At 47.5% G+C, this 25,355-nt stretch overlaps 1 protein-coding gene across 1 annotated transcript in view; it reads right to left on the bottom strand.

The window, feature by feature from the left end:
- Positions 1 to 7,175: 7,175 nt before the first annotated feature.
- LOC124116831 (serine/threonine-protein kinase greatwall-like) overlaps positions 7,176 to 25,355 on the bottom strand; it is a 37,235-nt gene continuing 19,055 nt past the window's right edge. Inside the window, exons 9-14 of the mRNA XM_048385689.1 lie at positions 16,718 to 16,873; positions 13,036 to 13,234; positions 11,583 to 11,696; positions 10,625 to 10,726; positions 8,843 to 8,953; positions 7,176 to 8,228 (exon numbers count right to left, since the gene is read on the bottom strand). Of these exons, the coding sequence (XP_048241646.1) occupies positions 8,182 to 8,228; positions 8,843 to 8,953; positions 10,625 to 10,726; positions 11,583 to 11,696; positions 13,036 to 13,234; positions 16,718 to 16,873 (729 nt within the window). The 3' untranslated portion in view covers positions 7,176 to 8,181. The remainder of the gene's footprint in view (positions 8,229 to 8,842; positions 8,954 to 10,624; positions 10,727 to 11,582; positions 11,697 to 13,035; positions 13,235 to 16,717; positions 16,874 to 25,355) is intronic.

The raw sequence follows: 25,355 nt of genomic DNA, 5'->3' as shown, positions 1-25,355 counted from the left end.
ACTACTGTTGCTAGGGATAATATACACTGATCAAGGGGAGGTAATACAAGTCAGGTGCGCGGAATAGAAACACGTTTGTTGTTGATTTTATAATAAATTAATGATTCTCTTCACAGCCCTCACGTTTATAAAGTCACCATTTTTCACTAATCATATTATTAATCACATTTCACCAGAATATACCTTAGAAATGCAGACACATATCAAATTATTGACTTTTTCATACCTGGCAGGGGATGCACGTGACCGTATTACTCCAAAATAAAGAAAATCTGATTTTGAAAAAGTAATAAAAAAGCTTGTACTGTATTTGGTTGAAGGTTCATTTTCCTAAACATCAAACCCCTACATGTTAGCTGTTTGGCAGACCTATTTCATTCAACCAACCTTAAAACAATATTTAAAGTGGAAATAAATAAGCCTTGTAAGTTACTGTTCTTTCATGATCTTTTATTAGGACAAATGACGTCTTATATATTCACAGAAACACAAATGTGCACATACGACAGGTTACCATGGTCACAAACTTAACAAACACTTCACACACAGCAAGTCTGAAAACAGTTTGGGAGTGATTATTGTTATTAATTCTCCCTATTTGACCTCCAAGAATTCCTGTTATATTTTTCTTGATTCCTCCTGCATATTAGCATATTTTGTGTAACATAACATTGGTCGGACCTAAAAGCCGGGAACTCGACTGACAGTCCTGGCATATTTTATTTACATCCCTTAAATATGTTTCTTGGTCTGCTGGATAACCTGTATTAACTAGAGGTCAGGTGAAATGAGGCGAGGTGCACCTACATGGCTGCTTGTGCTAGTCCCGACTAATGCCAGTTTTAATGCCAGAGATGCCATGCCACAGTTTAACATGAATACCCCACTCTGACACAGTCTAATGACTCTGAGGCAACCAGTCCTTGTTTTAGCCCGTTATTGCAGAGCACCAGTAACAACAAGTACCGTCTTTTGATGTCTTTTGGTATGACGTGGCCGGGGATTGAACCCCAGGCCTTCCCCTTTCCGGGCGGGTGCTCTACCACGAGACCACAGAGGTGGTCAAAACATTGAAAGGGTGACATTGGCTATCCAACTATGTTAAAACAACCACAGATTCACAGGGACTATGATATCTGGCATGTTGCTGAGTGCTGCGTTAAACAAAAACATTGTCTCAGCATGATGGGGGAGTGAGTGAGTGAGTATGGTTTTACGCGGCTTTTAGCAATATTCCAGCAATATCACGGCGGGGAACACCAGAACTGGGCATCACACTTTGTACCCATGTCAAGAATTGAACCGGGTCTTCGGTGTGACGAGCGAACGCTTTAACCACTAGGCTACCCCACCACACCCCCAACAGTGATGGGAGAATGTCCAGAATGATGCAGATCTTGAACATTTGCCACATTGGGGAAACTCACAATCTCAGGTATGGTGCTGACATACCACTTGTCACAATCCCCACAATCACAGGTATGGTGCTGACATACCACTTGTCACAATCAGGGCTTCCAGCCCACAATCACAAGTATGATGCTGACATACCACTTGTCACAACCAGGGATTCCAGCCCACAATCACAGGTATGGTGCTGACATACCACTTGTCACAATCAGGGATTCCAGCCCACAATCACAGGTATGATGCTGACATACCACTTGTCACAATCCCCACAATCACAGGTATGGTGCTGACATACCACTTGTCACAATCGGGGATTCCAGCCCACAATCACAAGTATGATGCTGACATACCACTTGTCACAACCAGGGATTCCAGCCCACAATCACAGGTATGGTGCTGACATACCACTTGTCACAATCAGGGATTCCAGCCCACAATCACAGGTATGATGCTGACATACCACTTGTCACAATCGGGGATTCCAGCCCACAATCACAAGTATGATGCTGACATACCACTTGTCACAATCAGGGATTCCAGCCCACAATCTCAGGTATGGTGCTGACATACCACTTGTCACAACCAGGGATTCCAGCCCACAATCACAGGTATGGTGCTGACATACCACTTGTCACAACCAGCGATTCCAGCCCACAATCTCAGGTATGATGCTGACATACCACTTGTCACAATCAGGGATTCCAGCCCACAATCACAGGTATGATGCTGACATACCACTTGTCACAACCAGGGATTCCAGCCCACAATCTCAGGTATGGTGCTGACATACCACTTGTCACAACCAGCGATTCCAGCCCACAATCTCGGGTATGGTGCTGACATACCACTTGTCACAACCAGGGATTCCAGCCCACAATCTCAGGTATGGTGCTGACATACCACTTGTCACAATCAGGGCTTCCAGCCCACAATCTCAGGTATGATGCTGACATACCACTTGTCACAATCAGGGATTCCAGCCCACAATCACAAGTATGATGCTGACATACCACTTGTCACAATCAGGGCTTCCAGCCCACAATCTCAGGTATGGTGCTGACATACCACTTGTCACAATCAGGGATTCCAGCCCACAATCTCAGGTATGGTGCTGACATACCACTTGTCACAACCAGGGATTCCAGTCCACAATCTCAGGTATGATGCTGACATACCACTTGTCACAATCAGGGATTCCAGCCCACAATCTCAGGTATGGTGCTGACATACCACTTGTCACAATCAGGGATTCCAGCCCACAATCACAAGTATGATGCTGACATACCACTTGTCACAATCAGGGATTCCAGCCCACAATCTCAGGTATGGTGCTGACATACCACTTGTCACAATCAGGGATTCCAGCCCACAATCTCAGGTATGGTGCTGACATACCACTTGTCACAATCAGGGATTCCAGCCCACAATCACAGGTATGGTGCTGACATACCACTTGTCACAATCAGGGCTTCCAGCCCACAATCTCAGGTATGGTGCTGACATACCACTTGTCACAATCAGGGATTCCAGCCCACAATCTCAGGTATGGTGCTGACATACCACTTGTCACAATCAGGGATTCCAGCCCACAATCTCAGGTATGGTGCTGACATACCACTTGTCACAATCAGGGATTCCAGCCCACAATCACAAGTATGATGCTGACATACCACTTGTCACAATCAGGGATTCCAGCCCACAATCACAGGTGTGGTGCTGACATACCACTTGTCACAACCAGCGATTCCAGCCAACAATCTCAGGTATGGTGCTGACATACCACTTGTCACAATCAGGGATTCCAGCCCACAATCACAAGTATGATGCTGACATACCACTTGTCACAATCAGGGATTCCAGCCCACAATCACAGGTATGGTGCTGACATACCACTTGTCACAATCAGGGATTCCAGCCCACAATCTCAGGTATGGTGCTGACATACCACTTGTCACAACCAGCGATTCCAGCCCACAATCTCAGGTATGGTGCTGACATACCACTTGTCACAATCAGGGATTCCAGCCCACAATCACAGGTATGGTGCTGACATACCACTTGTCACAATCAGGGATTCCAGCCCACAATCTCAGGTATGGTGCTGACATACCACTTGTCACAACCAGCGATTCCAGCCCACAATCTCAGGTATGATGCTGACATACCACTTGTCACAATCAGGGCTTCCAGCCCACAATCACAGGTATGGTGCTGACATACCACTTGTCACAATCAGGGATTCCAGCCCACAATCACAGGTATGGTGCTGACATACCACTTGTCACAATCGGGGATTCCAGCCCACAATCACAGGTATGGTGCTGACATACCACTTGTCACAATCAGGGATTCCAGCCCACAATCACAGGTATGGTGCTGACATACCACTTGTCACAATCAGGGATTCCAGCCCACAATCTCAGGTATGGTGCTGACATACCACTTGTCACAATCAGGGATTCCAGCCAACAATCACAAGTATGATGCTGACATACCACTTGTCACAACCAGCGATTCCAGCCCACAATCTCAGGTATGGTGCTGACATACCACTTGTCACAATCAGGGCTTCCAGCCCACAATCACAAGTATGATGCTGACATACCACTTGTCACAATCAGGGCTTCCAGCCCACAATCTCAGGTATGGTGCTGACATACCACTTGTCACAATCAGGGATTCCAGCCCACAATCACAGGTATGGTGCTGACATACCACTTGTCACAATCGGGGATTCCAGCCCACAATCACAGGTATGGTGCTGACATACCACTTGTCACAATCAGGGATTCCAGCCCACAATCACAGGTATGGTGCTGACATACCACTTGTCACAATCAGGGATTCCAGCCCACAATCTCAGGTATGGTGCTGACATACCACTTGTCACAATCAGGGATTCCAGCCCACAATCTCAGGTATGGTGCTGACATACCACTTGTCACAATCAGGGATTCCAGCCAACAATCACAAGTATGATGCTGACATACCACTTGTCACAACCAGCGATTCCAGCCCACAATCTCAGGTATGGTGCTGACATACCACTTGTCACAATCAGGGATTCCAGCCCACAATCACAAGTATGATGCTGACATACCACTTGTCACAATCAGGGCTTCCAGCCCACAATCTCAGGTATGGTGCTGACATACCACTTGTCACAATCAGGGATTCCAGCCCACAATCACAGGTATGGTGCTGACATACCACTTGTCACAACCAGGGATTCCAGCCAACAATCACAAGTATGATGCTGACATACCACTTGTCACAACCAGCGATTCCAGCCCACAATCTCAGGTATGGTGCTGACATACCACTTGTCACAATCAGGGCTTCCAGCCCACAATCTCAGGTATGGTGCTGACATACCACTTGTCACAATCAGGGATTCCAGCCCACAATCACAGGTATGGTGCTGACATACCACTTGTCACAATCGGGGATTCCAGCCCACAATCACAGGTATGGTGCTGACATACCACTTGTCACAATCAGGGATTCCAGCCCACAATCACAGGTATGGTGCTGACATACCACTTGTCACAATCAGGGATTCCAGCCCACAATCTCAGGTATGGTGCTGACATACCACTTGTCACAATCAGGGATTCCAGCCCACAATCACAAGTATGATGCTGACATACCACTTGTCACAATCAGGGCTTCCAGCCCACAATCTCAGGTATGGTGCTGACATACCACTTGTCACAATCAGGGATTCCAGCCCACAATCACAGGTATGGTGCTGACATACCACTTGTCACAATCGGGGATTCCAGCCCACAATCACAGGTATGGTGCTGACATACCACTTGTCACAATCAGGGATTCCAGCCCACAATCACAGGTATGGTGCTGACATACCACTTGTCACAATCAGGGATTCCAGCCCACAATCTCAGGTATGGTGCTGACATACCACTTGTCACAATCAGGGATTCCAGCCCACAATCTCAGGTATGGTGCTGACATACCACTTGTCACAATCAGGGATTCCAGCCCACAATCACAAGTATGATGCTGACATACCACTTGTCACAATCAGGGATTCCAGCCCACAATCTCAGGTATGGTGCTGACATACCACTTGTCACAACCAGCGATTCCAGCCCACAATCACAGGTATGGTGCTGACATACCACTTGTCACAATCAGGGATTCCAGCCCACAATCTCAGGTATGGTGCTGACATACCACTTGTCACAATCAGGGCTTCCAGCCCACAATCACAGGTATGATGCTGACATACCACTTGTCACAACCAGCGATTCCAGCCCACAATCTCAGGTATGGTGCTGACATACCACTTGTCACAATCAGGGATTCCAGCCCACAATCACAGGTATGGTGCTGACATACCACTTGTCACAACCAGCGATTCCAGCCCACAATCTCAGGTATGGTGCTGACATACCACTTGTTATAATCAGGGATTCCAACCCACAATCACAGGTATGGTGCTGACATACCACTTGTCACAACCAGGGCTTCCAGCCAACAATCACAGGTTTCCAGCACATCTAATGGCCTAGGGCTGGGCTCCCTTCCCCCTGTGATCTGTGGAATGTATCTTCATCAGATTCACGTGACAAACAACAAAACAGGAGATGCTAAAATGTATCATTTATTGTCAGATATAATGATGGCAGTAAAATATTTCAGCAAAATATTTCTCTCATCAGGCAGCAAAACCTGTTTATGTTATGCATGATCACGATTACCTCCCTTGCCAATAATACTATTGCAAAAATAATATATACCATAATGATGACATATAAACACATGTCTGTCACTCCTGTGGCCACACTTTGATTTCAGCTCAGCTGACATTTAATTCTCAGCTAGTTGTGGGGATGAGCGGCAGGTTCAGTAACGAGGAATTGTCCAAATTTCAGAATGTGGAAAAATAGCTATGATCATGATGATCTAAATTCCCCCTTTTTGTATTTTATGGAACCCTGATTCCAATCTGGAGGTAGATAATAAAGTGTGGCCACAGTTGACTACGTGCTGATGACAATGAGCGCTTTTAGACTAGAACCTGCACAAAACAGTCCCAGCAAACCCCCTGCAGGTCGACTCCATGGCCAATACTGACAATACCACACTAAACATTTCCAGAAACTCAGGGGGTAAGATCTTGCCTGGACTAGCTGGTATACGGTACAGTCATGGAGGAAGTTATCAGTGGGGAATAAAAAGAAATCAAGTGACTGTAACAAACTGAGTCTGTATGCTAGTCACAGGAAATGTTTCTAAAGACCACAAAGACTCCATGATGAAAACACATTGAACCATATCTCAGAAAACATGTCATATTTTATTATGATGGCACCCTACATAAAAACCTACTTCTATTACAAACATGTCGAACATACTTTGGTCAAAATAAGATTGTCACAAAATAAGACAATATTTACAATAACCTGCTAGTCATGATATGTTTCACTAACGAACACGGGACGTAAAACTGCATGTAAAACCTGGCCCTGTATCACAGCTCTAAGTGGCTCGTATCACATAATGTACACACATCCTCATCTACCAGCAGTCATCGCTACCAGCAGTCAAAGGTCAGGAAGGTCACCAACAAGTTCCGGTATTTGTTTCGTTTGTTGTTTAACGCCGCACTAAGCAATATTCCAGCTATATGATGGCGGTCTGTAAATAATCGAGTCTGGACCAGACAATTCAGTGATTGACAGCATGAGCATCGATCAACGCAATTGGAATACGATGACATGCATCAACCAAGTCAGCAAGCCTGACCACCGGATCCTGCTAGTCGCCTCTTAGGACAGGCATAATTGCCTCTTACAGCAAGCATGGGTTGTTGAAAACCTATTCTACCCCGGATCTCCACCGCATCGACCCCGTTAGTCACCTGTGATGAGACTGCTGGTGGACGAGGATGGTGTTATATCCCTGGTAAACATGTGAGCCAGAACACAACACAACCTATCTACCATCCACTAGCTACAGTCTACTCTACAACAGAGACACACTGGTGAACTCTTCATGACTAGGTATCAGAAGCCCTCCCGGTCGACCATCAACTACAGTTACAATACTCAAGCTGCGTGTACTCCCATAGATCCTCAGGAAACAAGATCATTGGCTGTACAGATGAGACACGTGTAAAACCTTGTTAAAATCCTCCATGGCAATGTTACTAACGTAGAAGTATTCCGTCCCTGTGAGAAGCACGGCCAGACGCGTGGCACTTGGTTCCCCTACGGTAAAAGTTGAAGCAATAAATACTAAGAAGTACACATCCATGACAGGCTGGTACTTGATGTCTAACAGCAGCGTACAGTGTTGGTACTGTCGAATACAGACTTCTACAATAGGTCATTGTTATGTTAGTTATGAATAACAACGCATACACACATTTGTCAACATTGTTAAACATCTCACCATCCCCACCAAGCAGGGCCATGTGTCGATGTGTCAATACAGCAGGGCCATGTGTCGATGTGTCAATACAGCAGGGCCATATGTTGTATGAAGCCCTGAGAGGCGAATCTACATGTCCTATATAGATTCAAAGTGCTCAAAGATACACAGCGCTCCTAGATTCAGAGTGCTCACAGATCCACGGCACTCCTAGATTCAGAGTGCTCACAGATCCACAGCACTCCTAGATCCACGGCACTCCTAGATCCACAGCTCTCACAGATCCACGGCACTCCTAGATCCACAGCTCTCACATATCCACGGCACTCCTAGGTCCACAGATCGACGGCACTCCTAGATCAACAGCTCTCACAGATCCACGGCACTCACAATCAAGTTCTGCAAGGTGTTCCGTGCTGTAATACAAGACAAAACTGATGAGATGGACCCACACCAAACTTCCTACCAGGATCACTGAAGCTGTCACAGATCAAGCTGTAGCAAAGAATGTACGCAACACAGTTAACTTGCAAATAGCACCCGATGAACACAGACGAGAGGCTCACAGGGAAGTCTGGGAAGCTACTAAATTACATTTGGGAAACTAGCAAAACAAGTTTACTCTTATACATGTAACATTAATTGCCCTCTACAACACTCAAATATTTTCTCTGCTTTTGGTATTTGTTATTTGTAGGTTATGGATATTTGTATTTTATTGCGATTTCTTTATGATATATTCCTTTTCAATCTTTCACTGTCAGTTTCAAAGTAAGTTGTGTCGTATTTTATCCTACCTTCAAAGTAAGTTGTGTCATATTTTATCCTACCTTCAAAGTAAGTTGTGTCATAATTTATCCATCCTTTTAAAGCAAGGTGCATAATATTTTATCCTACCTTCAAAGTAAGTTGTGTCATATTTTATCCATCCTTTTAAAGCAAGGTGTATAATATTTTATCCTACCTTCAAAGTAAGTTGTGTAATATTTTATCCATCCTTTTAAAGCAAGGTGTATAATATTTATCCTACCTTCAAAGTAAGTTGTGTCTGTCTCGTCATCTGGTTGAGGAACAAAGGCCGGCTCCATATCCAGGACATGGTCCCAGTCGACCGCAGAAAACAGGGGCAGTTGTCTCACATCTACAACACAGACCATCACAGTGTCAATACCATCACAGTGTCAGTACCATCACAGTGTCAGTACCATCACAGTGTCAATACCATCACAGTGTCAGTACCATCACAGTGTCAATACCATCACAGTGTCAGTACCATCACAGTGTCAATACCATCACAGTGTCAGTACCATCACAGTGTCAATACCATCACAGTGTCAGTACCATCACAGTGTCAATACCATCACAGTGTCAGTACCATCACAGTGTCAGTACCATCCCAGTGTCAATACCATCACAGTGTCAGTACCATCACAGTGTCAGTACCATCACAGTGTCAGTACCATCCCAGTGTCAATACCATCACAGTGTCAGTACCATCACAGTGTCAGTACCATCACAGTGTCAATACCATCACAGTGTCAGTACCATCCCAGTGTCAATACCATCACAGTGTCAGTACCATCACAGTGTCAATACCATCACAGTGTCAGTACCATCCCAGTGTCAATACCATCACAGTGTCAGTACCATCACAGTGTCAGTACCATCACAGTGTCAATACCATCACAGTGTCAATACCATCACAGTGTCAGTACCATCCCAGTGTCAATACCATCACAGTGTCAGTACCATCACAGTGTCAGTACCATCACAGTGTCAGTACCATCACAGTGTCAGTACCATCACAGTGTCAATACCATCACAGTGTCAGTACCATCACAGTGTCAGTACCATCCCAGTGTCAATACCATCACAGTGTCAGTACCATCACAGTGTCAGTACCATCACAGTGTCAGTACCATCACAGTGTCAGTACCATCACAGTGTCAATACCATCACAGTGTCAATACCATCACAGTGTCAATACCATCACAGTGTCAGTACCATCACAGTGTCAGTACCATCACAGTGTCAATACCATCACAGTGTCAGTACCATCACAGTGTCAGTACCATCACAGTGTCAATACCATCACAGTGTCAATACCATCACAGTGTCAGTACCATCACAGTGTCAGTACCATCACAGTGTCAGTACCATCACAGCGTCAATACCATCACAGCGTCAATACCATCACAGTGTCAGTACCATCACAGTGTCAGTACCATCACAGTGTCAATACCATCACAGTGTCAATACCATCACAGTGTCAGTACCATCACAGTGTCAGTACCATCACAGTGTCAGTACCATCACAGTGTCAGTACCATCACAGTGTCAATACCACCACAGTGTCAATACCATCACAGTGTCAATACCACCACAGTGTCAATACCATCACAGTGTCAGTACCATCACAGTGTCAGTACCATCACAGTGTCAATACCATCACAGTGTCAGAACCATCACAGTGTCAGTACCATCACAGTGTCAGTACCATCACAGTGTCAGTACCATCACAGTGTCAGTACCATCACAGTGTCAGTACCATCACACTACATGAATCTACACAACTATATCTGACCCCTGATACAATATATACTCAAGGAAATGAATAAGGGAACACTCAGTTTTACACACAGTATGATGATATGCTACCATGGGTTCTCAGCCTTGTCTACCAAATACACGTTGGAAACAACGCACACAAACACATCTCAACATTTGATTCTGACATGTGTTGAATTTGTATGCGCGCTATTCCAAATGTACTGACAGTGAAGCACCTCAGTGATGTCTGACACAGCTGTACCTTTGGCTCCAGGTCGGTCGTCTGGGTTGGTGGTGAGCAGACGGTCAATGGCGTCCTGGGCCTGCTGACTCAGTGCTTCCTCCTCGTCCGGCCACGGGATGTCTGCAGCAGAAGGGGGGCGTGGTAGAGTGCAGTGTGGGGAGGGAGTGACTTGACTTACTGCACAGTCTGCTATATCACCACGTTATGTGACGCAACACTACATCATGTGACACACCACTATGTCATGTGATACATCACTACATCATGTGACACACCACTACATCATATGACACACACCTACATTATGTGACACACCACTATGTCATGTGACACACCACTACATCATGTGACACACCACTACATCGTGTGATACACCACTACATCGTGTGACACACCACTACATCATGTGATACACCACTACATCATGTGACACACCACTACATCATGTGACACACCACTATGTCATGTGACAGACCACTACATCATGTGACACACCACTACATCATGTGACACACCCCTACATCATGTGATACATCACTACATCATGTGACACACCACTACATCATGTGATACACCACTACATCATGTGACACACCACTACATCATATGACACACACCTACATTATGTGACACACCACTATGTCATGTGACACACCACTACATCATGTGACACACCACTACATCGTGTGATACACCACTACATCGTGTGATACACCACTACATAGTGTGACACACCACTACATCATGTGACACACCACTACATCATGTGATACACCACTACATCATGTGACACACCACTACATCATGTGACACACCACTATGTCATGTGACAGACCACTACATCATATGACACACCCCTACATCATGTGATACACCACTACATCGGGTGACACACCACTACATCATATGACACACACCTACATCATGTGACACACCCCTACATCATCAGAAAGTTACAATACCTGGGGCAACTCACCTCTGTTCAGGATGTTTTCAAAGACCGACTCTGGGTTTTGATCATTGAAGGGCGGGATGCCAGTGAGGAACTCGAACAGACAGACTCCGAGAGCCCACCAGTCGACGGCCATGCCTGCAACACCAGACACACAGTCCTACAGTGCTGAGAGGTGTGATGAGGAACACGGCATTGGGTTTGCTCTACACGAGACTATAAAGGCTATTGTCAGCTCATTTTACAAGACTATATAGGCTATTGTCAGCTCATTTTACAAGACTATATAGGCTATTGTCAGCTCATTTTACGAGACTATATAGGCTATTGTCAGCTCATTTTACAAGACTATATAGACATAGACTATTGTCAGCTCATTTTACAAGACTATATAGGCTATTGTCAGCTCATTTTACAAGACTATATAGGCTATTGTCAGCTCATTTTACAAGACTATATAGACATAGACTATTGTCAGCTAATTTTACAAGACTATATAGACTACTGTCAGCTAATTTTACAAGACTATATAGACTATTGTCAGCTCATTTTACAAGACTATATAGGCTATTGTCAGCTCATTTTACAAGACTATATAGACATAGACTATTGTCAGCTAATTTTACAAGACTATATAGACTACTGTCAGCTAATTTTACAAGACTATATAGGCTTTTGTCAGCTTATTTTACAAGACTATATAGGCTATTGTCAGCTTATTTTACAAGACTATATAGACTATTGTCAGCTCATTTTACAAGACTATATAGGCTATTGTCAGCTCATTTTACAAGACTATGTAGACTATTGTCAGCTCATTTTACAAGACTATATAGGCTATTGTCAGCTCATTTTACAAGACTATATAGACATAGACTATTGTCAGCTCATTTTACAAGACTATATAGACATAGACTATTGTCAGCTAATTTTACAAGACTATATAGACTATTGTCAGCTCATTTTACAAGACTATATAGGCTATTGTCAGCTCATTTTATGAGACAATCACACATGATAATCTATGTCCACAGAACAATGCCTGGCATAACAGGAAATACCATTTAAATTGTAAACCATTATGTCTCATAAAGTTTTAATTTCACATTTTTATTGATCAAGCTTGTTCCAGTCAAATACCATTGTGTTGAAGTTGAAGGGACCTGCATAAATACTTGAGTTAACCAAGTTTCAACACAACCAAACATGATCAATAAAGAAGGAATACGTAGGGACACAACGGTGCCAAACTATATCTCCTGTTCATTCACCAGAAGCAATACAATACAGTTTCTAACTGCCAACAATATAAGAAATAGCAATTCTTCCCGAGACCCATACCCAAGAATAGTGGGTGCAAGATGTACTCGATATAAGCTGTTTGAGATGAATTCCCAACAATGGGATGTAGGCTAAGGTATAACCAGCGATGTATCATTCCATGACGCTACAGATGGCTACAGACAGAATACACTACCATGTGGTTTCTGTAGCAGAATCTCGGGAGCCAGATAGTCCGGGGTTCCCAGAATCCTCTGCTCTTCCTCTGGTTGTGGGGCCCCTCTTCGGACACTCTTGGGTGTTCGGAATGGTGTTCTCTGGGCCGCGGCCCGGAAGGGTGTGAGGAAGGGGGTCTTGTGGGGGTTGGCTGGCGTGAAGGCCGACGGGGCGAGAGACTGGAGACATACGAGTATGTATATATGTTGTCCTTCATTTAAGAAGCTGCCCAATCTGCAGATTATGTTTGGTGTAATCCCCGAGAATGGGTGACTCTCTGCCAAACCCGGTCATTTAGAAGATAAACCTACTGTGTTTTGAAATTGGATGTAGAGTAGATACCTCTTATTTTAATTTGGAGCCGAGCTCTTTATCAGTTTCATTAACATGTCATTTGTATGGAAAAGATATGCCTTTGTTAAGTCTTGTAATGTCATCAATGTCAGGGTTGTGGCCTAGAACGCCAAAAACATCCGATATCAAACTATCGTATTTCTTCTATTACATGCTAGGGCATCAATTAATTTCATGAGAGCCCTTGACTCTGTGTGTATTAGAGACCTGTCCTGTATTTGAGACCCAGCATGTAATAGAGGAAATATAGATCCGTTTTACAATTCATATGGGGGGTGATCAATCAGCAGACATTTTTTTATGAACCAATATGTAGGTTATCGATGTATTCATACAGACGGTTTTTTGTGTGAAAAGGCTAATATGTTTGAAAGAGGTTTCCATAGCAAAAGGGAAACCTCTTCTTAACCAATCAGAATCAAGCATTCATCAATGTCCTGGTAGAATACCCAATGAGTGTTCCTCCTGTCCCCTGGTTTGGGCAAGTCACTTATCTGCGACAGGGGAATCCCTTGTAGTGGTCAGCAAAACTTATATGTTTAGATAGTGATCTATTAGAGTGGTTCACATTTTTTTCAAAGAAGCCACGCAATGGAGAATAAAACACAATTTCAGATTCTGATCAACATGTGTGCATGTGATTTGTTGGAGGTGTCCATTGGTGGGTTCAGTGTATTGAGCCAGTGCATGTGGTCTGTTGGAGGTGTCCATTGGTGGGTTCAGTGTATGGAGCCAGTGCAAGTGATCTGTTGGAAGTGTCCATTGGTGGGTTCAGTGTATGGAGCCAGTGCATGTGATCTGTTGGAGGTGTCCATTGGTGGGTTCAGTGTATGGAGCCAGTGCATGTGGTCTGTTGGAGGTGTCCATTGGTGGGTTCAGTGTATGGAGCCAGTGCATGTGATCTGTTGGAGGTGTCCATTGGTGGGTTCAGTGTATGGAGCCAGTGCATGTGATCTGTTGGAGGTGTCCATTGGTGGGTTCAGTGTATGGAGCCAGTGCATGTGGTCTGTTGGAGGTGTCCATTGGTGGGTTCAGTGTATGGAGCCAGTGCATGTGATCTGTTGGAGGTGTCCATTGGTGGGTTCAGTGTATGGAGCCAGTGCATGTGATCTGTTGGAGGTGTCCATTGGTGGGTTCAGTGTATGGAGCCAGTGCATGTGATCTGTTAGAGGTGTCCATTGGTGGGTTCAGTGTATGGAGCCAATGCATGTGATCTGTTGGAAGAGTCAATGGTGGGTTCAGTGTATAGAGCCAGTGCATGTGATCTGTTGGAGGTGTCCATTGGTGGGTTCAGTGTATGGAGCCAGTGCATGTGATCTGTTGGAGGTGTCCATTGGTGGGTTCAGTGTATGGAGCCAATGCATGTGATCTGTTGGAAGAGTCAATGGTGGGTTCAGTGTATAGAGCCAGTGCATGTGATCTGTTGGAAGTGTCCATTGGTGGGTTCAGTGTATGGAGCCAGTGCATGTGATCTGTTGGAGGTGTCCATTGGTGGGTTCAGTGTATGGAGCCAGTGCATGTGATCTGTTGGAAGAGCCCATTGGTAGGTTCAGTGTATTGAGCCAGTACATGTGATCTGTTGGAAGAGTCAATGGTGGGTTCAGTGTATGGAGCCAGTGCATGTGATCTGTTGGAAGAGTCAATGGTGGGTTCAGTGTATGGAGCCAGTGCATGTGATCTGTTGGAGGTGTCCATTGGTGGGTTCAGTGTATGGAGCCAGTGCATGTGATCTGTTGGAAGAGTCAATGGTGGGTTCAGTGTATAGAGCCAGTGCATGTGATCTGTTGGAAGTGTCCATTGGTTGGTTCAGTGTATGGAGCCAGTGCATGTGATCTGTTGGAGGTGTCCATTGGTGGGTTCAGTGTATGGAGCCAGTGCAAGTGATCTGTTGGAAGAGCCCATTGGTAGGTTCAGTGTATGGAGCCAGTGCATGTGGTCTGTTGGAAGAGTCAATGGTGGGTTCAGTGTATGGAGCCAGTGCATGTGATCTGTTGGAAGAGCCCATTGGTGGGTTCAGTGTATGGAGCAGTGCAAGTGATCTGTTGGAAGAGCCCATTGGTAGGTTCAGTGTATTGAGCCAGTGCATGTGATCTGTTGGAAGAGTCAATGGTGGGTTCAGTGTATGGAGCCAGTGCATGTGATCTGTTGGAAGAGCCCATTGGTAGGTTCAGTGTATTGAGCCAGTGCATGTGATCTGTTGGAAGAGTCAATGGTGGGTTCAGTGTATGGAGCCAGTGCATGTGATCTGTTGGAAGAGTCAATGGTGGGTTCAGTGTATGGAGCCAGTGCATGTGATCTGTTGGAGGTGTCCATTGGTGGGTTCAGTGTATGGAGCCAGTGCATGTGATCTGTTGGAGGTGTCCATTGGTGGGTTCAGTGTATGGAGCCAATGCATGTGATCTGTTGGAAGAGTCAATGGTGGGTTCAGTGTATAGAGCCAGTGCATGTGATCTGTTGGAAGTGTCCATTGGTGGGTTCAGTGTATGGAGCCAGTGCATGTGATCTGTTGGAGGTGTCCATTGGTGGGTTCAGTGTATGGAGCCAGTGCATGTGATCTGTTGGAAGAGCCCATTGGTAGGTTCAGTGTATTGAGCCAGTGCATGTGATCTGTTGGAAGAGTCAATGGTGGGTTCAGTGTATGGAGCCAGTGCATGTGATCTGTTGGAAGAGTCAATGGTGGGTTCAGTGTATGGAGCCAGTGCATGTGATCTGTTGGAGGTGTCCATTGGTGGGTTCAGTGTATGGAGCCAGTGCATGTGATCTGTTGGAAGAGTCAATCGTGGGTTCAGTGTATGGAGCCAGTGCATGTGATCTGTTGGAAGAGTCAATGGTGGGTTCAGTGTATGGAGCCAGTGCATGTGATCTGTTGGAGGTGTCCATTGGTGGGTTCAGTGTATGGAGCCAGTGCATGTCATCTGTTGGAGGTGTTCATTGGTGGGTTCAGTGTATGGAGCCAGTGCATGTCATCTGTTGGAGGTGTCCATTGGTGGGTTCAGTGTATGGAGCCAGTGCATGTGATCTGTTGGAAGAGTCCATTGGTGGGTTCAGTGTATGGAGCCAGTGCATGTGGTCTGTTGGAAATGGCCATTGGTGGGTTCAGTGTATGGAGCAGTGCATGTGATCTGTTGGAAGTGTCCATTGGTGGGTTCAGTGTATGGAGCCAGTGTATGTGATCTGTTGGATCAGATTCCTCAACAGAATGAGAGAACAAAACCTTCTGAAACATTTTGCAAAATTATGATGAAAAATAAGTGACATTTAAATTATTGAGAAGATTTTCTGAAAACCATGTAACAATAGCAACTGACCACTCTCCTGCGCGCCGCCCTCTCTGGCGTGATCATGGGGCTGTCTTTGAGGGAGGACTTGCTGTTGCGGTGCACTGCTCGACTAGGACATCCACACGAGCTCTGCGGCATCGGAGACTTGAACACAGTGTCGTCACCGCCGAAGAACCGTTTCTTCTGTTTCACAAAATAGACATGACATTTGTAGAATAGTGAGTGAGTGAGTGAGTTTGGTTTAACGCCGCTTTTAACAGTATTCCAGTGATATCACGGCGTGTCAGCTTGATGTGGGAGGAAAGCCCGAAGTGATGCAGGTCTCAGACGTTTACCACTTCAGTGAAACCCACGAGCACGGATATGGTGCTGACAAACCTAGAAACATAATCGGGGCGAACCGGGATTCGAACCCACAATCATAGGTTTCTGGCGTGCCCAAGGGACGCAACTCTGCACAGCGAATCGCGGCGCCTTAGACGACTGGGCCACCCGTGCCCCCCATTTGTAGAAGAGACGCTATCAGTGTCCTTAATATGGGTTAGTGGTCAGTGTTCGCGTGTTAAACAGCTGTCAGCAATTATACAGCTGGTATGACACACATGGTTGCAACTTGTGCCATCACCACACTGAGGGAGAGCAGGTACAACCAGGAGCAGGTACAACCAGGAGCAGGTACACCAGGAGCAGGTACACCAGGAGCAGGTACACCAGGGCCCACTTGCACAGAACAATCTTAGTTACAATCGATCTTAGGCGGCTACAATCAACTTTACAATCACCCTACAATTGTCCTATTCCACTTGCACAAACCGATCTTAACGCGATTGTAAGACGGCTTGGATTTAAGATCGCGATCTTAACTAAGATTGAAATCTTCAATGGTGGAGGTACAAATATCTTAAACTAGACTCCTGTCTATGGTTGTCTGCAAACGCGCAAATCTTGCTGCGCATACAACGTGTAGAACCGGTTACGACATACACCACGTACCTCCCTCCACGCACCTTGCACAGTTGAAAGGTCTCAACTATTTGAAGGAAACTATAATTAGAATGTTGGCATATAGATTTAGTGACATTCTTATTATGAAAGTAAAAAAAGAAAATAATAATAGATCTCTATGTCCAAATAACATAACAGGTAAATGTATGATCGTCATCTATTTGGGGGAGCTTTCCGTAAAATCCTAAATACATGTATATCCTTCATGTTTTAGTTTTGCCGCTATTACAAAGGATGTTATGACAACCTTTTCAAAACACAGTAAGACGGGAGATTTCAAGAATGCATGTCCGGGAAATAAGAATAATGTTTCAAGAAAGAAGTTGTTTAATATATATTCATTTGGTATTAATTATATTTTTTAAAAAGTGTGAATTTTACTTTTGCTATTTATGGGATATTTTACACAAATTTCAAATGTCTCATCATGTGTATTTGCTTGTTTGATGAATATTTGTATTAGTTTCTTATAAATTCAGATATTACAACCGCTCGTGACTGGATATTGGATATAAACGTATGATTTTGCACTTCAACTTGTGTTTACTTGTAGATTATTTAATGATAAACTAAAGACAAAATAACTGACACGAATGTGACCCAAAAGATATACAAGGGGAGCTCAGCGGTTCTACAACATTATTACACTAACTGGGCAAGGAAGATTCTACGATACTTATACAAAGGGAAACCACTCCCATCTAGAATATAAACTATGATTAGCTGCCCTTGATTTATCTTAAAGGTCACGGACGTTACAAATCGCTTGCAGACGACTTAGGTTTTATCCTTCCCTTGATAAGGTATGTTGTTTTAGACTTCTTTCAGCATTGACACGGGTGGGAATAGTACTTTTAACTATCGACTCGATAGTTATGTGGTTCACTATCGCAATTAACGATATTTTTGACGTTAAATCTGTGGTGCGGTCTTCGTGTTGTTGAAGTGTCGATTCGAATCATAAAATCTAACAAAATAAATAGGCAGTGTTTGATCGTAAAGCAGATTATTAATGTGAAACTGGCCCTGTCTTGCACGCCATTTTGTCAGGAACTACAACGATCTTAGCTACTTAAGATTGGTCTGGACCAATTGTAAGTTTCGATTGTAGCTTACAATGATCTTAACCTACAATCGCTTTGTGCAAGTGGATGACAATTGTAGCGTAAGCCTAAGATCGCGATCTTAAGGATTTACAATAATTGTAGCGCTAAGATCGCTTTGTGCAAGTGGACCCAGGAGCAGGTACAACCAGGAGCAGGTACACCAGGAGCAGGTACACCAGGAGCAGGTACAACCAGGAGCAGGTACACCAGGAGCAGGTACACCAGGAGCAGGTACACCAGGAGCAAGTACAGCAGGAGCAAGTACAGCAGGAGCAGATACAGCAGGAGCAAGTACAGCAGGAGCAAGTACAGCAGGAGCAGGTACAGCAGGAGCAAGTACACCAGGAGCAAGTACAGCAGGAGCAGGTACAGCAGGAGCAAGTACAGCAGGAGCAGGTACAGCAGGAGCAGGTACAGCAGGAGCAAGTACACCAGGAGCAAGTACAGCAGGAGCAAGTACAGCAGGAGCAGATACAGCAGGAGCAAGTACAGCAGGAGCAGGTACAGCAGGAGCAGGTACACCAGGAGCAAGTACAGCAGGAGCAAGTACAGCAGGAGCAGGTACAGCAGGAGCAGGTACACCAGGAGCAGGTACAGCAGGAGCAAGTACAGCAGGAGCAAGTACACCAGGAGCAAGTACAGCAGGAGCAAGTACAGCAGGAGCAGATACAGCAGGAGCAAGTACAGCAGGAGCAAGTACAGCAGGAGCAGGTACACCAGGAGCAAGTACAGCAGGAGCAAGTACAGCAGGAGCAAGTACAGCAGGAGCAGGTACAGCAGGAGCAGGTACACCAGGAGCAGGTACAGCAGGAGCAGATACAGCAGGAGCAAGTACACCAGGAGCAAGTACAGCAGGAGCAAGTACAGCAGGAGCAGGTACAGCAGGAGCAAGTACAGCAGGAGCAAGTACAGCAGGAGCAAGTACACCAGGAGCAAGTACACCAGGAGCAAGTACAGCAGGAGCAGGTACACCAGGAGCAGGTACAGCAGGAGCAGGTACAGCAGGAGCAAGTACAGCAGGAGCAGGTACAGCAGGAGCAGGTACACCAGGAGCAAGTACAGCAGGAGCAAGTACAGCAGGAGCAAGTACAGCAGGAGCAAGTACAGCAGGAGCAAGTACAGCAGGAGCAAGTACAGCAGGAGCCGGTACAGCAGGAGCAGGTACACCAGGAGCAAGTACAGCAGGAGCAAGTACAGCAGGAGCAAGTACAGCAGGAGCAAGTACAGCAGGAGCAGGTACACCAGGAGCAGGTACAGCAGGAGCAGGTACACCAGGAGCAAGTACAGCAGGAGCAGGTACAGCAGGAGCAGGTACAGCAGGAGCAGGTACAGCAGGAGCAAGTACAGCAGGAGCAAGTACAGCAGGAGCAGGTACAGCAGGAGCAGGTACACCAGGAGCAAGTACAGCAGGAGCAGGTACAGCAGGAGCAGGTACAGCAGGAGCAGGTACAGCAGGAGCAAGTACAGCAGGAGCAAGTACAGCAGGAGCAGGTACAGCAGGAGCAAGTACAGCAGGAGCAGGTACAGCAGGAGCAAGTACAGCAGGAGCAAGTACAGCAGGAGCAAGTACAGCAGGAGCAGGCACAGCAGGAGCAAGTACAGCAGGAGCAAGTACAGCAGGAGCAGATACAGCAGGAGCAGGTACAGCAGGAGCAAGTACAGCAGGAGCAGGTACAGCAGGAGCAAGTACAGCAGGAGCAAGTACACCAGGAGCAAGTACAGCAGGAGCAAGTACAGCAGGAGCAGGTACAGCAGGAGCAAGTACAGCAGGAGCAAGTACAGCAGGAGCAAGTACAGCAGGAGCAGGTACAGCAGGAGCAAGTACAGCAGGAGCAAGTACAGCAGGAGCAAGTACACCAGGAGCAAGTACACCAGGAGCAAGTACACCAGGAGCAGGTACAGAAGGAGCAGGTACAACCAGGAGCAAGTATAGCAGGAGCAGGTACAGCAGGAGCAGGTACACCAGGAGTAAGTACAACCAGGAGCAGGTACAGCATGAGCAAGTACAGCAGGAGCAGGTACAGCAGGAGCAGGTACACCAGGAGCAGGTACAGCAGGAGCAAGTACAGCAGGAGCAAGTACAGCAGGAACAGGTACAGCAGGAGCAGGTACAGCAGGAGCAAGTACAGCAGGAGCAAGTACAGCAGGAGCAGGTACAGCAGGAGCAAGTACAGCAGGAGCAAGTACACCAGGAGCAAGTACAGCAGGAGCAGGTACAGCAGGAGCAGGTACACCAGGAGCAAGTACAGCAGGAGCAGGTACAGCAGGAGCAGGTACAGCAGGAGCAGGTACAGCAGGAGCAAGTACAGCAGGAGCAAGTACAGCAGGAGCAGGTACAGCAGGAGCAGGTACACCAGGAGCAAGTACAGCAGGAGCAGGTACAGCAGGAGCAGGTACAGCAGGAGCAGGTACAGCAGGAGCAAGTACAGCAGGAGCAAGTACAGCAGGAGCAGGTACAGCAGGAGCAAGTACAGCAGGAGCAAGTACAGCAGGAGCAAGTACAGCAGGAGCAGGCACAGCAGGAGCAAGTACAGCAGGAGCAGGTACAGCAGGAGCAGGTACAGCAGGAGCAGGTACAGCAGGAGCAGGTACAGCAGGAGCAGGTACAGCAGGAGCAAGTACAGCAGGAGCAAGTACAGCAGGAGCAGGTACAGCAGGAGCAGGTACAGCAGGAGCAGGTACAGCAGGAGCAAGTACAGCAGGAGCAAGTACAGCAGGAGCAGGTACAGCAGGAGCAAGTACAGCAGGAGCAGGTACAGCAGGAGCAAGTACAGCAGGAGCAAGTACAGCAGGAGCAAGTACAGCAGGAGCAGGCACAGCAGGAGCAAGTACAGCAGGAGCAAGTACAGCAGGAGCAGATACAGCAGGAGCAGGTACAGCAGGAGCAAGTACAGCAGGAGCAGGTACAGCAGGAGCAAGTACACCAGGAGCAAGTACACCAGGAGCAAGTACACCAGGAGCAAGTACACCAGGAGCAAGTACAGCAGGAGCAAGTACAGCAGGAGCAAGTACAGCAGGAGCAAGTACAGCAGGAGCAGGTACACCAGGAGCAAGTACACCAGGAGCAAGTACAGCAGGAGCAAGTACAGCAGGAGCAAGTACACCAGGAGCAAGTACACCAGGAGCAGGTACAGAAGGAGCAGGTACAACCAGGAGCAGGTACAGCAGGAGCAAGTATAGCAGGAGCAGGTACAGCAGGAGCAGGTACACCAGGAGTAAGTACAACCAGGAGCAGGTACAGCATGAGCAAGTACAGCAGGAGCAGGTACAGCAGGAGCAGGTACAGCAGGAGCAGGTACAGCAGGAGCAAGTACACCAGGAGCAAGTACAGCAGGAGCAGGTACAGCAGGAGCAGGTACAGCAGGAGCAGGTACAGCAGGAGCAAGTACAGCAGGAGCAAGTACAGCAGGAGCAGGTACAGCAGGAGCAAGTACAGCAGGAGCAGGTACAGCAGGAGCAAGTACAGCAGGAGCAAGTACAGCAGGAGCAAGTACAGCAGGAGGAGGCACAGCAGGAGCAAGTACAGCAGGAGCAAGTACAGCAGGAGCAGGTACAGCAGGAGCAGGTACAGCAGGAGCAAGTACAGCAGGAGCAGGTACAGCAGGAGCAAGTACACCAGGAGCAAGTACACCAGGAGCAAGTACACCAGGAGCAAGTACAGCAGGAGCAGGTACAGCAGGAGCAAGTACAGCAGGAGCAAGTACAGCAGGAACAAGTACAGCAGGAGCAAGTACAGCAGGAGCAGGTACAGCAGGAGCAAGTACACCAGGAGCAAGTACAGCAGGAGCAAGTACAGCAGGAGCAAGTACACCAGGAGCAAGTACACCAGGAGCAGGTACAGCAGGAGCAGGTACACCAGGAGCAAGTACAACCAGGAGCAGGTACAGCAGGAGCAGGTACAGCAGGAGCAGGTACACCAGGAGTAAGTACAACCAGGAGCAGGTACAGCATGAGCAAGTACAGCAGGAGCAGGTACAGCAGGAGCAGGTACAGCAGGAGCAGGTACAGCAGGAGCAAGTACAGCAGGAGCAGGTACACCAGGAGCAAGTACAGCAGGAGCAGGTACAGCAGGAGCAGGTACAGCAGGAGCAAGTACAGCAGGAGCAGGTACAGCAGGAGCAAGTACAGCAGGAGCAGGTACAGCAGGAGCAGGTACAGCAGGAGCAGGTACACCAGGAGCAAGTACAGCAGGAGCAAGTACAGCAGGAGCAAGTACAGCAGGAGCAAGTACAGCAGGAGCAGATACAGCAGGAGCAGGTACAGCAGGAGCAGGTACAGCAGGAGCAGGTACAGCAGGAGCAAGTACAACAGGAGCAGGTACAGCAGGAGCAGGTACAGCAGGAGCAAGTACAGCAGGAGCAGGTACACCAGGAGCAAGTACACCAGGAGCAAGTACACCAGGAGCAAGTACACCAGGAGCAAGTACAGCAGGAGCAGGTACAGCAGGAGCAAGTACAGCAGGAGCAAGTACAGCAGGAGCAGGTACAGCAGGAGCAGGTACACCAGGAGCAAGTACACCAGGAGCAAGTACACCAGGAGCAAGTACACCAGGAGCAAGTACAGCAGGAGCAGGTACAGCAGGAGCAAGTACACCAGGAGCAAGTACAGCAGGAGCAGGTACAGCAGGAGCAGGTACAGCAGGAGCAGGTACAGCAGGAGCAGGTACAGCAGGAGCAGGTACACCAGGAGCAAGTACACCAGGAGCAAGTACACCAGGAGCAAGTACACCAGGAGCAAGTACAGCAGGAGCAAGTACAGCAGGAGCAGGTACAGCAGGAGCAGGTACAGCAGGAGCAGGTACAGCAGGAGCAAGTACAGCAGGAGCAAGTACACCAGGAGCAAGTACAGCAGGAGCAAGTACAGCAGGAGCAGGTACAGCAGGAGCAGGTACAGCAGGAGCAAGTACAGCAGGAGCAGGTACAGCAGGAGCAGGTACAGCAGGAGCAGGTACAGCAGGAGCAAGTACAGCAGGAGCAAGTACAGCAGGAGCAGGTACAGCAGGAGCAAGTACAGCAGGAGCAGGTACAGCAGGAGCAAGTACAGCAGGAGCAAGTACAGCAGGAGCAAGTACAGCAGGAGCAGGTACAGCAGGAGCAAGTACAGCAGGAGCAAGTACAGCAGGAGCAGATACAGCAGGAGCAAGTACAGCAGGAGCAAGTACAGCAGGAGCAGGTACAGCAGGAGGAGGTACAGCAGGAGCAAGTACAGCAGGAGCAGGTACAGCAGGAGCAAGTACAGCAGGAGCAGGTACAGCAGGAGCAGGTACAGCAGGAGGAGGTACAGCAGGAGCAAGTACAGCAGGAGCAGGTACACCAGGAGCAAGTACAACAGGAGCAGGTACAGCAGGAGCAGGTACAGCAGGAGCAAGTACAGCAGGAGCAGGTACAGCAGGAGCAAGTACAGCAGGAGCAAGTACAGCAGGAGCAGGTACAGCAGGAGCAGGTACACCAGGAGCAAGTACACCAGGAGCAAGTACACCAGGAGCAAGTACACCAGGAGCAAGTACAGCAGGAGCAGGTACAGCAGGAGCAAGTACAGCAGGAGCAAGTACAGCAGGAGCAGGTACAGCAGGAGCAGGTACACCAGGAGCAAGTACAGCAGGAGCAAGTACAGCAGGAGCAAGTACACCAGGAGCAAGTACAGCAGGAGCAGGTACAGCAGGAGCAAGTACAGCAGGAGCAAGTACAGCAGGAGCAGGTACAGCAGGAGCAGGTACAGCAGGAGCAGGTACAGCAGGAGCAAGTACAGCAGGAGCAGGTACAGCAGGAGCAAGTACAGCAGGAGCAGGTACAGCAGGAGCAAGTACAGCAGGAGCAAGTACAGCAGGAGCAGGTACACCAGGAGGAGGTACAGCAGGAGCAAGTACAGCAGGAGCAAGTACACCAGGAGCAGGTACAGCAGGAGCAAGTACAGCAGGAGCAGGTACAGCAGGAGCAAGTACAGCAGGAGCAGGTACAGCAGGAGCAGGTACAGCAGGAGCAGGTACAGCAGGAGCAAGTACAGCAGGAGCAGGTACACCAGGAGGAGGTACACCAGGAGCAGGTACACCAGGAGGAGGTACAGCAGGAGCAAGTACAGCAGGAGCAAGTACAGCAGGAGCAGGTACAGCAGGAGCAAGTACAGCAGGAGCAGGTACAGCAGGAGCAAGTACAGCAGGAGCAGGTACAGCAGGAGCAAGTACAGCAGGAGCAAGTACAGCAGGAGCAGGTACACCAGGAGCAGGTACAGCAGGAGCAAGTACAGCAGGAGCAAGTACACCAGGAGCAGGTACAGCAGGAGCAAGTACAGCAGGAGCAGGTACAGCAGGAGCAAGTACAGCAGGAGCAGATACACCAGGAGCAGGTACAGCAGGAGCAAGTACAGCAGGAGCAGGTACAGCAGGAGCAAGTACAGCAGGAGCAAGTACAGCAGGAGCAGGTACAGCAGGAGCAGGTACAGCAGGAGCAAGTACAGCAGGAGCAAGTACAGCAGGAACAGGTACAGCAGGAGCAGGTACAGCAGGAGCAAGTACAGCAGGAGCAAGTACAGCAGGAGCAGGTACAGCAGGAGCAAGT

The sequence above is a fragment of the Haliotis rufescens genome, unplaced genomic scaffold (assembly GCF_023055435.1).
Source record: "Haliotis rufescens isolate VD_foot unplaced genomic scaffold, xgHalRufe1.0.p SCAF_6, whole genome shotgun sequence".
Classification (NCBI taxonomy): domain Eukaryota; kingdom Metazoa; phylum Mollusca; class Gastropoda; order Lepetellida; family Haliotidae; genus Haliotis; species Haliotis rufescens.
This window is presented reverse-complemented; position numbering and strand designations above follow the sequence as displayed.